A 17426-nucleotide genomic window follows, 5' to 3' on the forward strand; every position below is an offset into this window, starting at 1 on the left:
CTTAGAATAATGAGATCTGGCACACAACTTCCTCCCTAGAAAGGTAGATCTGGGATCTGCTCTACAACAGAGTGACCCCTAAGCCACCTGAACAAAAACAAAAGTTCTTCCAAGAGCACCAAAGTAGATTGTTCTGCTGCATCAGAACTCTCTCATGCCTCAAGTTCATCTTTAAGGGCTGTAATCCTAGCAGGTAGGTCAAAAGGATGGGGGAAATAATAGAAAAACGCAGAATAGTGAAATGAAATAATAGCCTGTTCAAAGACTCCTTTCTATGTTTAACTCTGTGGTCTGAGAAACTCAAAGTTTCAAGACTCTTTCAAAGATTCCATGAAGTCAGTTATTTTTATAAAGATACTAAGATATTTTCATTTATAATACTACAAATATTGATATATAACCTATGTAAACAAAAGCATTAAATAATTCTTAAGAATGTAAAGGAATCCAGACACAAAAATTCTGGGTACCAATGATAGAGACTCAAATGCACACACTAAATTACACTAGACTCTTATTGACTTTAACAAAAGTTCATTTCAACTTGGTAAAGTTAGCAAATTATTTTCTCACACATATTATTAGACTCATAAGATCATAAATCTAGAGATGGATGGGATGTTAAGAAGTGGCCTATTCAAGTCCAATGATTTTAAAGATGAGGAAACTGACACCAAGAAGTTAAGTGACTGTCCCAAAATCACATATACAAAGTGGTATTCAAATTCGGGTCCTGTAATTCCAAATTCAGGGCTCTTTCCACTGCAAATCTGCTGCAGTGAATAATGAAGTTTAACAATAAACATTTACAAAAGCACCAACTCCAAACCCATTTCCATCTGTGTACACTGTGATTACCAGGAGCTTCAGAGCTGCCACATTACTAAGTGAAATGAAATTAATATATACTTGACAACAAGCATTTAAGCTCTTAACTTCATAGTTATTAACTTTCTCCTAGGTATTGGATGCTTTTCACAGAACAGAAGGAAGTTCAAAAAGAACAAACAAGCAGAGTTATGTATGAAAATAAATTCAGTTTCTACTTTTTAAAAAAGCAAGTAGTATGAAATGAAAATTTATGATTATTATATAGAATCCTCTTTTTGTAGATGGATGGAATGCCTGAAGAGAGAGGTCAGGGGCATTTAAGTTCAAAATGTAAAACAAATTTTAAAAAATATCTAACTGAAAAAATATTCTGTGCCTTTAAATTGAGTTTACATACTCCAAACAAAAATTTCTGACCAGTTTTACCCAACTTGTCCCCAATGACATACTTTCTACACCAAATGACTTTTAAAAAATAAGGGCTCAAAAAATAGACAAAAGGTATAGTAAGTGCTAAACTTGGAAATCAGAAAAATCCTAATTTCAAATCCTGCCTTAAGTGTCTCCTAGCTTCCTGACTCAAGATAAGCTAATTAAGTTCTCAGACTCAGTTTCCCTATTGGTAAAATGGAAATAATAGAAGCTATCTCACGGGGTTATTGTGAGGTGTTGATAGAGAAGTACTTTGCACTTATAGTTAAAAAGAAAAGGTTTCAATCAGTCTATACGCCTAGCCAGACCATATGTACAATAGTTCCCCATGTTCTGTGGATGGTCGAATGTCTTTTTTTTTTTTAAGCTTAAGTATGAAGTTACTCCTTTGTTAGGATGTTTGAGAGAAAAAAGGCAGTCATGTGTTCCAGCCCTTTGGCAAGGAACTGGGGTCCCCCAATTTAAGGGTTGCCCCAAGGACACTCCCCAAGCCACCAACTAAATAATAATCCCTCCTCAGACCCTAAACCCGTCAGAGGAAGGGGATGCAAAGGTTAGATAAGGGCCGGCTCATGCCCTCATTAGGAAAGTGCAACAGGAGGCACTGGGGGGAGGGTGGCTACCCTAGCAGGGGTGGGGGAGAAGGGAGGCACATCTGGGAAGACTTCCTGGAGGCGACGCTCGCGGCTTTCCCTTCACGCGTGGGTTGTGCCCCAGGCAAAGCTTGGTCCACGGAGAAAACCACCACACATCTGAGGAAGGGAATGTTCCACAGGGGAGGCGTAGAGGGGAAGCCCCGCGGCCTCGGGCGGCCCTTTGTTGTCCCTCATGGCGGGGAGTGGGGGGGGGAGGGCTGCGGGAGGAGGAGGGCCCGGTACTGCAGCTCCCGGCTCCCACCAACCCCCAGTGGGCGCCCCAACCCCCACCCTGGTCTCTAGGCCACCCCCCGCGCGGACCCACCTTCTTATAGTGCTTGCCCAGCCAGACCCGCACCGAGTCCAGCTGGGAAACCGTCTCCGGGCTCTCCCAAAACTTGCCCGCTGGGCCCCCGTCCTTCCGCCGACACAGGGCCAGACCCACGGCCGTCGCCGCCGTGCCTCCCGGTCCCGCGCCGCCCGCCGCCGCCCCTGGGGCGCCGCCGCCCCCGCCGCCCGCCGCCGCGGCCATTGTCGCCGTTTGCTGTGCCCGCCGCCGCCGCCTGCTTGGGGACTCGCTGCCTGCGCGCGCACCTCCCAACTCCAGCGGGGCGGCCTCGCGCTAACCCCAGCACCTCCCTCTCCTCCTCCTACTTCCTGCTCCTCAGATCCAGGCTGGGCCCACCCCTGATCGCACTACAGCTCCTCTAGCATTGGGACGTCGAGCGCACGTGGTACGCATGCGTTGAGCTGACTCCTTACCCTCGGGAGTTCCGGCGGTTCATTTTTTTTCCCTCCTCCACGCTACTGTGGGTGCGCGCGCCGCCAGCATCCAGTCTTTAACCAATATGCTCTGTTGTGTCTATTGGAGTCGTTTTTTATTCCCCTTAAGTATGGCAACGTTCTTCTGTTCATTGTTTACAATTTATCCTGTTTATAGCTTGTTTGTACTTAATTGTTCAACTGTGAACCTCTTGAGACCCGGTGCTGGGGTTTATATCTCTTGGGAAGGGGCCTGACACAAAGTAGTTGCTTAATAAATGTTACTGACTGACTCAGAAGAGAGCTCCAGCCTTCTGCCTACTGGCATCTTTCCTCACCTACATTCCTTGCCTTGAGACATTCTTCTGACTCCAGAACTTTCCCATTCATTCAGCAAAGATATATGGAGCAATTTACTCTAAGACAGAGGCATCCTAGCAACCAAGATGAAGGCACAACTTTGGTGTCAGAAAGATCTGAGATCAAATTCTGCCACTGACCCCCATTGTGACCCTGAGCAAGTCATTCTCATCTTATTGCCCACAGGCTACTCACTAATACAAACGACACGGGGCAGCTATGTGGTGTTGACTGAAAAAAACACAGAACTATTAAAGAGTCAAAATCACTCTTTAATCAAGGGAAAGGGGTTCAGTGCAATAGTAGGCCTTGACAGAGCTGTCCACCACATGACTGCTCAGAGTACAAGGATTGAACTCTGGCCACTCTGGACACTGACCCTTAGGAAAGTCAAACATTCTAGATTGGACAATTCCAAGGAATAAAAGAATTTGGGGAACCTATATACCATTTGGGGGTAATCCAGGGGCAGAGAAAGATGATTGATATTGCTATAGCTATAAAGGAAATAGGAGTGTTCAAACCACACAGACAGGATACAATCAAGCTAGGGAAAGGAATCATACCTAGAGGCTACTTACAATGAATACTACTAGATGGGTGGTCCCTAACCAGGTGTGGGTCTTCTTGGCAAAAGGTCTCCGATATAATAGAGGACACTACCTAAAACAAAGAGGGTCCACTCGATTAGGATCTCATTCACTTGAGGATCCACCACTAAGTCTGAAACTGCTACCCTGGGATTCCATTCAGGGTGGATTCCCACGGGAACAGGAAATGAGTACAAACTTTGGGGTCTCCAACCTACACGCTAGTCCTGAAACCTGGGGTTCACCAGATCCCACTAGGCCACAAGTTTGGGGTTTCTAGATTCCACGTTGACAGTGGCAAGGTAGATAGAGAGCCAAGCCTGGAGGCCAGGACCTGGGGAATCAAATTTGTCCTCAGACACTTCCTAGTTGCATCTCCCCCTCAAGTCATCTAACTGCAAATGCCTAGCTCTTGCCTCCTTTCTGTTTTATTTGATTTGTGAATAAGACTGAAAGCAAGGGTATTAAAGTAATAATAAATTACAGAAGAGGTTATCTGCTCTGTCAGTCCAAGCAGTTTCTGGAGTTTCCCTTGGGCCATAGTAATACTACTATCCCCACAACTCTATGGAAGAGGTTGTCAAGAGGTCATGGAATGAATGGAATGAATGATTATTAGAGATATCCAATCCAACCTTCTTTAAAGGGGAAAGTTACTAGCTCTTGGGCACAAAAGTGAGTTTTACTGACCTAAGAGTTGGATACCGATATTATTTTTTTCCCCCTTAAGCCCTTACCTTCCATCTTAGATTCAATACAATATATTGGTTCCAAGGCAGAAGAGTGGTAAGGGTCCAAGCTCGCACAGCTAGGAAGTATCTGAAGTCTCTGGGATTTGTACCCAGGACCTCCTGTCTCTAGGCCTACTCAATCCATGGAGCCATCCAGTAGCCTCTAGAAATATTCCTAATACACTTTTCAGTTCATGAGGTTACCACCTCCAATCTCAGCTAACCACTTACCTGCCTGTAACAGCATAGTACTCAAGCCATTCTCAATATTTAATGCTTTTTGATTAGTTGATTAAAGAAAAGAGCCTTGAATCCCTCACAATCTCATACTTGCACAATCCAGCAACCCCTTTTGCTAGCTGTTGATATCCCATCCTCATTAAAAGTTCTGATCTTCCTTAAAACCAGGCTTCTCCGATGTTCTGTGAGCTTTCTTGGAGAAGCTCTTAAGGCAGTTTGTTGCTGATCTACAACAGAACTAAATGGGGTATAGAGTATAAATAAGTATCTTCAAGGAGCTCACTCACCTAAGAGATAAAATTTGGCAAAGAGACTGGAATAAGCATATTGTCTAGCCAGCAAGTATATGGCATTTTAAGTAACTTTACATATATCATCTCTAAAATGGCTTGAGTGAATGTGTTTGATTATCCTCATCATTGGGATATGAACTCGGATCTTCATGACTCCAAAAGGTCTATCCACTGTCACGATCTCCCATAAAAACTCCTGACAATTAATTTCTAAGAAGTTGAGAGGAGAGTGAGATTAGGCAGAGTTGGATTTGTCCTAAATGATCTCAGGCAACAAAATTAAGCCTTAAGCTCTCAGATCTATAAAACAGGGCTGGAACAGCTAAGCCCAGCAGTCTCTTAACACTTGTAAATTCTATGAAGCAGAGAACCACCTTCAAAGGCATAGCTTATCCACCTTGGGCCTCCCAGGTCTCCACAGCATCAGAGTCCCTATTCTTTTTTTTTTTTTAACCCTTACCTTCTGTCTTAGAATCAATATTGTGCATTGGTTCTAAGGAAGACGAGCAGTAAGGGCTAGGCAATGGGAGTCAAGTGACTTGTCCAGGGTCACACAGCTGGGAAGTGTCTGAGGCCAGATTTGAACTTAGGGCCTCCCATCTCTAGGTCTGACTCTCAATTCACTGAGCTACTCAGCTGCCCCCCAGAGGCTCTATTCTTGAGGGGGACCCTAAAGTATCATAAATCTCAAAACTCAGCCTACCAAAGGTACTGAGGGGCAGGAGGACTCAAAGCCGAAGGGCAAAATACTCGTGTCACATGATGGATCATCTCACCTTATTGTCCATCATCTTGGGATGAAGCTCCAGTACCTCAAAGTATGGAAAATGAGTTCATTTCAGGAACCTAATTGTCACTTTATGCTTCCTTTGCCACCAGTGTCTGGGGACTATAAGAGGGTCTAACTTGTGAGAACTTGGGGAAAACAAGAACCCACTCTAAAACATCTCATTCCCAATGAGAGAGCTCATTCATTTTGTAAATGGTCAAGCATATATTCTCCTCCCTATGCTTTATCTGATTTTCATTTGCTATCTGTATGGATAAATGGATTTATTTGCTTTTCAATACATGTATTGCTCACACCAAGCAGGAGAAACTGTGGGTCACCATTTGCTTTCACAAAATTAGCATTGAGGTCAAGTGGGCACAAAATCAGAGGCAACCTATGAAAAACCAAGACAAATTTTCCACAGAAAAAATCAATGAAAACCTAAACCAATGATAACTGATGTCAGCAAAAACGGAGATATTACCATATATGAAAAACCATGGATTAGAGAATTTAAGTGCCTTTTCCACAGTCAACTAATCATTTAACTAGCCCTTATTTCTGGCCATCCATATTTCAGGCACCATGGTGGGTGGAGATCACCCATAACTTATCCTATATATAAGTTGTTTGTACAGGTCACCTTCCCCTTTAGTCTCTAAACTCCTTAACCAGGAGGACTATTTTTTTGCATTTCTTTATACCCCCATCCCTTTTGCACAGTGCCCCTTACAAGGAAGGCACTTAAAAAGTATTCATTTATACAGGAAGATACATTACTTGATAACTACAAAGAAGATAAATACAAGATGGTTAGAGAAGAAGGGCACTTGGAAGGTTAGGTGAGAGTCATCTCCTCCATCTTCTATTCATAAATCTGATTTTTTTTAAATGCAAAGATTTTTCATTTATCCCTATTAAATTTAACTTTATTAGATTAGACCTAGATTTGTAATTTGTCAAGATTCTTTTGGATCTTGACTTTGTCCATTGTGTTAGCTATTCCTTCCAGTTCTGGATCATCTGCAAGCTTGATAAAGAAGACCTCAATGACTTGATGATATGCAATTGATCAAAATGTTAAACAAAACAAACTATATATTTTAGATAACTCTACTTTAGGAGTATTTTCAAGATGATATCAAATGATTAATCACTATTTTTTTAGGTCTAAGAATTCAACCAGTTCTTTCTAGTCATATTATTATCTACCACATAGCCCTATCTTTTCCACTTAAAGGGTATGAGACCATAACAGGTGCTTTGTTAAAATCTAGCTAAAACTCTGCCTGCAATATTCCCAACCTACTAGTATACTAAATTTGTCATGAAAGGAAATAAAGTTCTAAGACAGAGGCATCCTAGCAATAAAGTTCAATAAATAATAAAGTTTATTTAACATGACCTATACTTGATATAGGCATGCTGACTTTTAGGATCATTGTTTGTTTTGAAATGTTCATTAACTATTCTGTTACTACTTGTTAGAATTTTGCCCAAAATCAAGTACTTATATATGTATCCACTCATTAATTAATTTTATTTTTTTAATTTGAAAATGTTAAAATAATTTTTTAAATTTAAATTAATTTTATTTATATATATAAAATATAAATTATAAAAATATAAAATTAATTTTAAATTAATTTTAAATTTAAAAATTATTAATTAAATTAAATTTTAAAAATTAAAATAATGTTAACATTTATTTTGTTAAAAACATGATTTCCAAACTTTCTCTCCCTCTCTTTCCTCTGAAAAGTCAAGCAATTTTATATAGATAATACATGTACAATCATGTAAAACACATTTCTATATTTAGCCAGCTTCAGAAAAAAAAAACACTAACCAAAATTTAGCAAATAGACAAGATAAAGAAAAGTACGAAGTATACTTCTATCTCTATTGAGACTCCAATTCTTTGTCTGGAGGTGAATAGCATTTTTCATCACAAGTCCTTCTGAATTGTCTTGGATTGTTGTATTGCTGAAACTAGCTAAGACTTTCATTGTACAATATTACTGGTTACTGTTTACAGTGTTCTGGTTCTGCTCACTTCATCTTGCATCTGTCTATTCTTTTTAAAACAATATTTTATTTTTCTCAAATTACACATAATTTTTTTAACATAACATTTAAAAATATTTTGAATTCCAAATTTTCTTTCTCTCTCCCCAAGATGGTAAGCAATCTGATATAGATAGATATAGAAGAGATCTCAAACAACAACAAAAAGAAGAAAGTGAAATTTGGTATGTTTTGGTTGTAGTCAGACTCCCTCAGTTCTTTCATTGGAAGCAGATGGCATTTTTCATCTTGAGTCTTTGATTTTATCTTTGATTGCTGAGAATAGCTGTTATTCCCAATTCACAATAAAGTATTGCTGCCATTGTGTACAATTTTTTTTATCTTCCTAATTTAGGTATCAGTACCATATTTATGTAATAAAAGGAATTTGGTAAGACCCTCCCCCCCCCCAGTAGTTTATATAGTACTAGGATTAATTGTTCTTTAAACGTTTGCTAAATTTACTTATAAATCCATCTGGCCCTGGGGACTTTTTCTTGGGAAGTTCTTGGATGGCTTGTTCAATTTCTTTTTCTATTTCCTCTTCTATTACTCTGGGCAGTGTACATTTTTGCAAAAACTCATCAGTTCACTTATTGGCATACACTTGAGTAAAACAATACCTAACAATTGCTTTGATTTCCTCATTAGTGGCAAATTCACCCTTTTCATTTCTGATACTGGCAATTTGATTTTTTAAATACAGTGGTTTATGTATTTTTTTCATAAAACCAGCTTTTAGTTTTATTTATCAGTTCAATGGTTTTCTTGCTTTCAATTTTATTAATCTCACCTTTTATTTTATATCTGCCTATTCTTGGAAAAAACCTATTAATTCTATTTTGATACTACTTACATTTCCATTTAAGTCATTCTCTCATCCCTTGCCTTGAGTTATTCTTTGTAATCAGTATGTTGGTAATAATATAGGCATAAGTGCATCCCTTATTTCCATCATCCTGAACAATACATATATAAAACTTTGATTGTACACTTCATTACCCACCAATCAAGACTGGGTTAAGTAGGCATCTAGGAAGCTCAGTGGATAGAGTTCCAGGCTTGGAGTCAAGAGGGTCTGGGTTCAAATATAACCTCATTTTTAAGCTGTGTGACTCTGGGCAAATCACTGAATCTCAGTTGCCTAGCCTTTAGTCCTCTTCTGCCTTAGAATTGATACTTAATATTGATTAATTCTAAGACAGAAGGTAAGGGTTAAAAAAGATTGTATTAAGATAATTTATGTGAGGCATAATAACTAAACTGATGGACACTTTGATGACCTTACACCTTTTTTCTTTGTACAGCACATGGCACATACCACTACTGTTGCATATTATCGAACTATCTATATCCTTACACATCTTTGGGTCTAGATTATAAATTTACTGAAGGCAAGGACTATGTCTTATTCATCTTTCTGTCCTCACAGCAAGCATCTAGTACAGGACTATACTATCAAGTCACATAACTTGTCAGTGGCAGAGTTTTTCCTGATACCAAGTGTGGGGATAAAAATTACAGAGGTATTATTTGCAAGTACTACTAAATGATAAAATTCCAGGAATTGTAAGGATTATAAAAGCATGGTACCAACAGGAAAAAAACTGCCTTTCTCAGACATGTAATTATTTTGATGACCACTGGATGTCATCATCACTCTACATAACCTTGAATTTTTGAACATTTAAGGGGGAGGAAGGGAGGGAGGGAAAAAAGGACGGAGGAGAGAGAGAGAGAGAGAGAGAGAGAGAGAGAGAGAGAGAGAGAGAGAGAGAGAGAGAGAGAGAGAGAGAGAGAGAGAGAGAGAGAGAGAGAGAGAGATTTTCACTTTGCTCTCCTGCTATTGTAAAATACAACTTCTAACTTCTAAGTGTTGAAAGAGAAAAATCAGACACAATTGAATTATTAAATCAATTACAAAACTTTTTATTAAGAACATATTAGTGCTAGATATTGTCCTTGGTACTGTGGATACAAAGACAAAAATGAAAGTCCCTGGTTTCAGAGATCTTACAGGATTTTAGCAGGGCAGAAAACTTTCATATGTGATGAGAAGAAATATTCAAAATAAATACAGATGTCCCATAAGACTGGGTGTAGTTGTAAGCTTAACAACTTTTGGGACATCTTTTACAAAGTAAAAGCATTTGAAGTGGTAGCCTTTTGATGTGTGTGTGTGTTACGAATTAATATTTTATAAAGAAATGTCACTTGAATTGAGTTCAAGGAAACAAGGGAATCCAAGAAACAGAGATGAGACGGAGGGTTAGGGGTGCCTTCTAAGAATGGGGGACATACAGTGAAAAGGTGATAGGCGATTTACCAGGAAGACAGGACTGTAGAGTTAGAGGAAGGGAAAATAATGTATAATAAGGTTGGAAATGAAAGTTGGGGTCAATTTGCAAGAGTTGATAGTTGACCCTAGGGGGCAGCTGGGTCAGTAGATTGAGAGCCAGGTCTAGAGATTGGAGGTCCTGGGTTCAAATTTGACCTCAGATATGTTCAAGTTGTGTGACCCTGGGCAAGTTAATTAACCTTCACTGCCTAGCCCACTCTTTTGCCTTGGAACCAATACATAGTAGTGATTCTAAGACAGAAGGTGACCCTAAAGAAGGTAGAGAACCAAATAGAGTATGTCAAGTAGTGACCTAAGATCATAGATATAGAGACCTTAGATGGGAAAAAGGGTTCCCAGTGGAGAGAAAATGAAAAGGAAAGAAGATAATGTGGGAAAATTGGGTAGAGAAGAGAATGTTGGCAATAGCTTTTGGGGATAGTGGGTTAGAGGATGTTAGGTGGGAAAAACGCACTATATTTAGAGTCAGATGGTCCAAATTTGAGTCCTGACTCTGCTACTACCTGGGTAACTGGATAAGTCACTGTATTTCTCTACCCATCTGTAAAATGAAAGGGTTGGATCAGATGGTCTATAAGGAACTCCCCTTCTAATTGTAAAACTCTGATCTCAAATAGTTGTACTGAGGCAATGGACAAATTGTAACAAATGTGTAGTGAACCTAGACGGCTCATCTGCATGAATTTACTCTAGTTCTATTCTGCAGCATTTGAGACTTGGGTAGAAGTTGGGGGAAAAGGATTTGAGAACATAAGGCAATGTAGATGTGAATTGATTAAATGTGGAACTGAGGTTGGGCACAGAGGAAACATCAGAACTAGAGCATTTTAGGTGTTGTTTGAGATGAGTGTTCTACCACTTAACTAAAGGAGCTGTTCCTTTCATATGGAAATGTTTTTCAGAGCAAGATATAGTGGTTCACATGGCTTTGGTATATCCACCAAATCTCAAGGATCCCAGTTCCAGATAGACAGGCCTTTTTATGCCCTTAGATGACCAGGAAGACACACCAATCTAGACAAAGGACATCAGGAAAGTGGCATCAAGAGAGGCACAACTTGAACTTGAGCCCCTTGGGCCAATCAAATCCAGGGAAGCTTTGTTGCCTTTCAAGGAAAAAAAAAAACCAGCCTAATTCATGTTGTTGACCCTGGTAGATAGTAGTCTTATCACATACCATCCCTCAGTGGTAATGTGAAAAATAGACTCGAATACAGGACTACAATCCCCATGAGCCTTTGCTCCACTTCCCCAGAATGCCTTGTAATCTCACCTGGGCCGAGATCGAGAAGGAATTTTAACTGAGGAAAAGGCTTTTGAGGGGCTTTTGGGACTTCCGTTTTGGAGCAGAGGCGTCTCTTCCATGATGTGAGGTTATTTTGTCTAGGCCTCTGGCCTAGGCACATGTTTCTTACTTGTATATTCTTAATCTTTAACCTTTAATAAACCTCTAAAAAATATAATACTCCTTGCAGAGAGAAACTAATTTCTACCTGCCTCAGTCTCCCCATCTCCCCTAAATTTTAATCTTTACAGTTGGCGACCTAATGGAAAAAAGAACTTTCAGTCTTCTGATTTCTTTTCTGATCTTAAATTCAGTTTTAATATCTAGTACCTAGAAAAAAAAATTTTTTTTTTTGAGCCATATCTCTCTGGCCAAGGTTTTCTACCCTCACAAAGCTGCTACAGGCTCCGGACCTGCCCCGCCGCTTCCTGCCTCAGCCTGCAGCCCTGATCGTCCTCACCTGGTACCTGGTCCCAGCCTTGCCCACCCCCGCAGCCGCTCCAGCTCCTGGCCTCTCACCGGCCCGCTGCCTGCCTATTTCTGCGCCCCAGACCCATGAGCGTGGCCCCAGCCGGCTCATCACCCAGATCCTTGGAGCAGATCGCTGAGGACTCATGCGACCAGCTGGTAACAGTATTGGCCACGTGGGTGGAGGGGAGAGAAGAGAGGGAAAGGAGACCGGGCAATTTTCCCTTAGGCTAAGCCTCCACGTGGCTGGGGGTATTGGCCGCAGGGGTATCAGAGAGGGGAAAGACAGAAAAGACTAGAGAGAAGAAACAGACTTTTCAAACAGAAACTTAATAGCAATGGGCTGTTTAAAAGGATTTTTGACTCTTCTGGCAATTTTATTGATTTTGCCTGCCTATCTGGGAGCAGACTCAGCCCAAAGATTCAACTTTAACTTTGGGGAGGAAAATGGGTGGCCTAGCGAACTGGAAGCCAGGCCCAGAGACGGGAGGTCTCTAGTTAAAATCTGGTATGGGGCCCTGGAAGGATCCCTTGAACCCCTTAGCCTAGCCTTTACTACTCTACCTTCGGACAATAGACATTTAAATGGATAATTAAAAACAAACAAACAAACAAAAAAACCCCAAGGAACTTTGAAGAGACTAAAGGCTACATTCTAAGGCATTTCAGACTCCAATGGTTTATAAACATCTCTGTATTCTATTGCATTTTTTGTTTAAGGTTTAACTTTGTGATTTTAAGTTCATATATTACTGGATTGAATATTATTCTGTGAACTGAAGGTTGATTGGATTTATTTTGAATGTACTGAGTTTTGAAATTCTGTTGTTTTCCCCCTATAACTGTGTTGAACAAATAGTGTTGTGAATAAGCCCATATATGAAAAAACAGCTTTTTTCTATTTTGCTGAGGATAGATGGACTTCAGAACTGGTTATAATTGTATTAACAACCTTTGGAAAATTTAATGTGCTAAATACCTCAAATGATTTGATTTTAAGGGTTTTTTAAATATGATTTTTGGAATTTTTTTTAACAGTCTGGTTATTTTTGCCTGCCCCTACCACGAGGTAAGGCCCATTCTAGTAGCTGAAGTGAAATGTATTTTATAAACCCCAACCTTCCCACATGTGAATGGAAGTTGGGCAGTTAATTTCAGGGCATTTGTACCCTTAAAAAGCCTCCAAAAGGAGCACCCCTTTATTTATACTCTTCAGCTCACTACTTTATTTGCACCAGAATGATATCTAGATTTCTTGATTATGTTCTTAACCCTAGATGAGTTTTACTTTGTTTAAAAAAATATATATGTTTATTACCAAGGTTGAAAGATTGCTACATTTGTAAAAATTGTGACAAATGTCCAGCAATTCATAGGTTTTAAAAATGTCATATAGCAACTTATGTGAAATATGAAAGTGTGTTTGTTTGCTATTGTAATTAATTGGGCTATTGAGAATTTTGGGGATATTGATACCTACATATTTGTACTACTGTATTTTTAAGGATGAAAAAAAATTGTTAACCTTGTTCAATTCATTTGCCTTCTACTCACAGTGATCATGGCCAGATACAAAGAGGAAATGGATCTCATTTTTGGTGAGAAAGCCTTGCATTTTATATTTTCTTAGCTGACACAGAGTGTCAATGATTATAAGCTATATTTTTGAATTTTTAAAGCTCTTTTATTATTATATTTTTCTTGCATGTGCAATATACTTTTTCAGTTTTTTAATTATTTTTTCTCTCCTTTTTATATTTGAAGCACATGTCACCAGTATTAAGATTTTCTTTAACCTTTTGATTTTTAAGTTTAAGATACATTTGCTAATACATGCCCTAAAAAGCTTGTGACTATGAAAATGATTCCACTAATTATTTAAATAAATTATGGGACTTTGCTTAATGATTTTGTCTGATTCCAGGACAAGAGCTACACACAAGAGCCATTTCATAGGGCCAAAGAAAGGCCAATCTAGGATGAATTGATGCACTTCTAAGCCAATACAAAGGTCTTGAACCTAGTGTGAAGACTCAAGGTTACTATGTTTAACATGTGTTAAGACATAGGCTTTCCTTGTATCTACACTCACTCTGAAGATACTCAAAGATGAGTATCCCCAAAACCTTGGCTCCTACTTGGCTTCTATAATCTGGTCCCCTTTTCTGCCTCTCATAGTGTGGTACCTTTCTGTAGTCCTGGCAATGACTGGGTAAATGCACCATTACTTAGATCATTTTGATTGGGCCCTGATTGAAGGACCTGTTATAGATTTATTTTTCTTCTACTTGGAATTTTTACACATAAGACTTTGATAGTCTATATTTTCATCTAGAAATTTTTCTTTTCTTTTGGATTTTCTGATGTCTTTTTAATATCTCTTGCCAATTGATTCATATACCTCATACCTCAGCCATGCATCCCTAACTGATTCTGAATCTTTCAATCACCCACAACACGGGGGAATGTAAAAAAAATATCATTATTTAAATTGCAAAGTTTAAATTCCTTTTGAGAAGAATTTTAGGTAAAGAAGATGCTACCTCTCTGAATCCAGAACTGAACTGTTGGAGAAGCCACCATGAAGAAGCCTCCAGACCACAAGTTGCACAAAATTGAACTTTGGGTGTGGTTGATTGAACATTTATTTGTATGTATACTTTTATGCCAAAGGGGACTGCCCCCTAACGGCTTTTTGTCAATGTGTTCAGAAATTATTGGTTTTATTCTTTTTTCTCTTATCCTCACACTATTGTAATCTTTTAAGTTGATTTTGTTTTCATGATCCTTTGGAAAAAAATTAATTTTTTTGCAAATGATCACACGGGGGAATGTGAAAAATAGACTCGAATACAGGACTACAATCCCCATGAGCCTTTGCTCCACTTCCCCAGAATGCTTTGTAATCTCACCTGGGCCGAGATCGAGAAGGGATTTTAACTGAGGAAAAGGCTTTTGAGGGGCTTTTGGGACTTCCATTTTGGAGCAGAGGCGTCTCTTCCATGATGTGAGGTTATTTTGTCTAGGCCTCTGGTCTAGGCACATGTTTCTTACTTGTATATTCTTAATCTTTAACCTTTAATAAACCTCTAAAAAATATAATACTCCTTGCAGAGAGAAACTAATTTCTACCTGCCTCAGTCTCCCCATCTCCCCTAAATTTTAATCTTTACAGTAAGGTTCCAAATCTCTTTCAGTGGACCTATTATTTAAATCTTTAGGGCTTTTACTTGACAATCCTAATCTTTTAGATATGAGGAGCACTATATAAGTGATACTGGGGATAAAAACAGGGGCAGGGGTGGGGTGGTGGTGTCTAAAAAGTCTTGCAAGAAGAATTGCTCCTTTAGAGGCCTCTATGGAGGGGCTGGCCTCTTCTTGCTTGAGAGCTAAATTAGGATTTTCACCTTCATTCAGGGACTCAGGATGACTCCTGCATCAACAAGGGGATCTCTTATATTTTAGGGATATATATTTTGCCATATTTCTATAAGTTTTACCTTCCCTATGCTGTTAGAAAACAAGGCATCTCCCAACAATAACCACCCATTGGTCCCCCAAGCCTTTTCCGGGAAGTTGTTCGAATCATATCAGAGAAAAGGAAGCTTGCCAATTGATGACAATTTATTATTTAAGGATGCATGGTGCCCTCTGAGAAGTCAAGGTCCTTAAGGCCCAAGCAACTCTACACCACAGAAGGAATAAGGAAGGGCCAGAGAGGGTCAGCAATAACTATGTACATTCTAATTGGGTAAGCCTTCTTGGACATTGAATCCAAGAATCCACTGGCCCATAAAACTATTGTCCTTTCTAGGTTGGTATTGATTCATGATAGATATGTCTTCTGGAACTTGATATAAGGCAGGAGCATAATGATGCAGCTGATGACTAGCAGGCGTAAACATCTCTTGTGTTGCAATAGGGTAAAAAGAGTCAGTTTATCAGTCATGAACAGGTTAAGGATTGCGTGGGTTAAGTGGATGCTCCAACTGAATATTGCATTGAAAAAATCTAATATTTTTCAATGAATAAAAATCAACCAATAAGCAGTGCCAGGTTCTGTGCTAAGCACTGGGGATATAGAAGGAAGGAAAAGACAATCCTTGCTCTCAAGAATCTCACAAGCTAATGCTGTTTATGCAATATGTAAACAAATATATACAAATAATGCATATGTGTGCATATATATGTGGTAGAATGGAGAGGGCTTAGTAAGAAAGATAACAAATAAGATTTAAAAATTATTTTTATTTAAAAATAGTTTTCCATGGTTACATGATTTATTTTCTTTCCTTTTCCTTTTCCCTTTCCCCTCCTGGAGCTGACAAGCAATTCCATTGGGTTATACATGTGTTATCTCTTGATACCTATTTCCATATTATTCAAACAAATATGATTTTTGTCAGCTTATTAATAAAAACAAATGAAATATATGCTTTTTTCTACTCACTATTAAAAAAAGGAAAAAACCAAACCAAACCATTATAATAAATATACATGGTTAAACAACATAAATTCCTGCCTTGGCCATATAAATATAATTTTAAAAGCCTATATCCAAAATGAGAGTCCAACACCTACCTGCTAAGAGGTGAGGGGCCTACTTCATCATAGGTCTTCTAGATTCACGATTGGTCATTGCATAGATCAGTTCTTAAGTCTCCCTGTGTTGTTTTTATAATATTATTGCATACATTGTTTTTAGTTTTGCATCAGTTCATACAAGTGTTCCCAGGTTTCTCTGAAGTCATCTCCTTTGACCTTTCTTACAGCAAAATAGCATTTTATTGCATTTGTATGTCATTATTTGTTCAGCCATTTTCCACCTTGATGGGTATTCCCTTAGTTTCCACTTCTTTGACACCACCAAAAAAGGAACTACATTTTTGTACCTCTTTAATTTCTTTGGGGTATATTTCTAGTAGTGGTATGACAGGGTCAAAGGGTCTGCACAGTTTAATAACTTTTTTCAAGGGGAGAATGGGGAGTATAGTCCCAAATTGCTTTTGGAAAATGGCTGGAGCAGTCCACAACTTTAACAATGACATTAATATGCCTATTTTCCTGAAACCCCAGTAACATTTGCCATTTTCCTGTTTTGTCATCTTTACCAGTATGTTTGGAAAGTGAAACTTTGTCGCTTTAATCCAGCTGGCACAAGGAGCCCAGTTAGACAGTAATAGGTGCTTTGTTCTTAATTAGGGGGATTCTAGAGTTCTTTGTCCAGTCCAATATGGCACTATAGTTCCCATGGCTGGATTGGCAATGGACCCATTCTCCAGCTTCTCTATTGTTTTAGTGATAGTTCCAACTTGGCTGCTTAGTTTAGAAGAGCATATTATGTCTTTGATGAAGTGGACACACCCCACAAACAACTATAAGGGAGGCATTGGCAAAATTCCTCCATTAGTTCTGGCTCCAAAGGTTTAAACTTTCAATTGGGACCTCTAGTTCTTTCCCAGTCCCAGACCACATGGCCAGGTTGACAGACCCCACAAGGTATCAGTGTAGAGGAAGAACTTTTTGGTTCCATTTTTTCAGTCTGTTAAGGCTTGCCAGGACCCCCATTCCTGAGGGTAGTGATGGTGAACCTTTTAGAGC

General features: G+C 39.1%; 1 protein-coding gene across 1 annotated transcript in view; it reads right to left on the minus strand.

Moving 5' to 3' along the window:
* SMARCC1 (SWI/SNF related, matrix associated, actin dependent regulator of chromatin subfamily c member 1) overlaps window positions 1-2472 on the minus strand; it is a 156631-nt gene extending 154159 nt beyond the window's left edge. The window contains exon 1 of the mRNA XM_001366884.5: window positions 2224-2472. Coding sequence (XP_001366921.1) covers window positions 2224-2430 — 207 coding nt within the window. The 5' untranslated portion in view covers window positions 2431-2472. The remainder of the gene's footprint in view (window positions 1-2223) is intronic.
* Between the last annotated feature and the right edge of the window lie 14954 nt (window positions 2473-17426).

This window comes from Monodelphis domestica, chromosome 7 (genome assembly GCF_027887165.1).
Source record: "Monodelphis domestica isolate mMonDom1 chromosome 7, mMonDom1.pri, whole genome shotgun sequence".
Taxonomy (NCBI): domain Eukaryota; kingdom Metazoa; phylum Chordata; class Mammalia; order Didelphimorphia; family Didelphidae; genus Monodelphis; species Monodelphis domestica.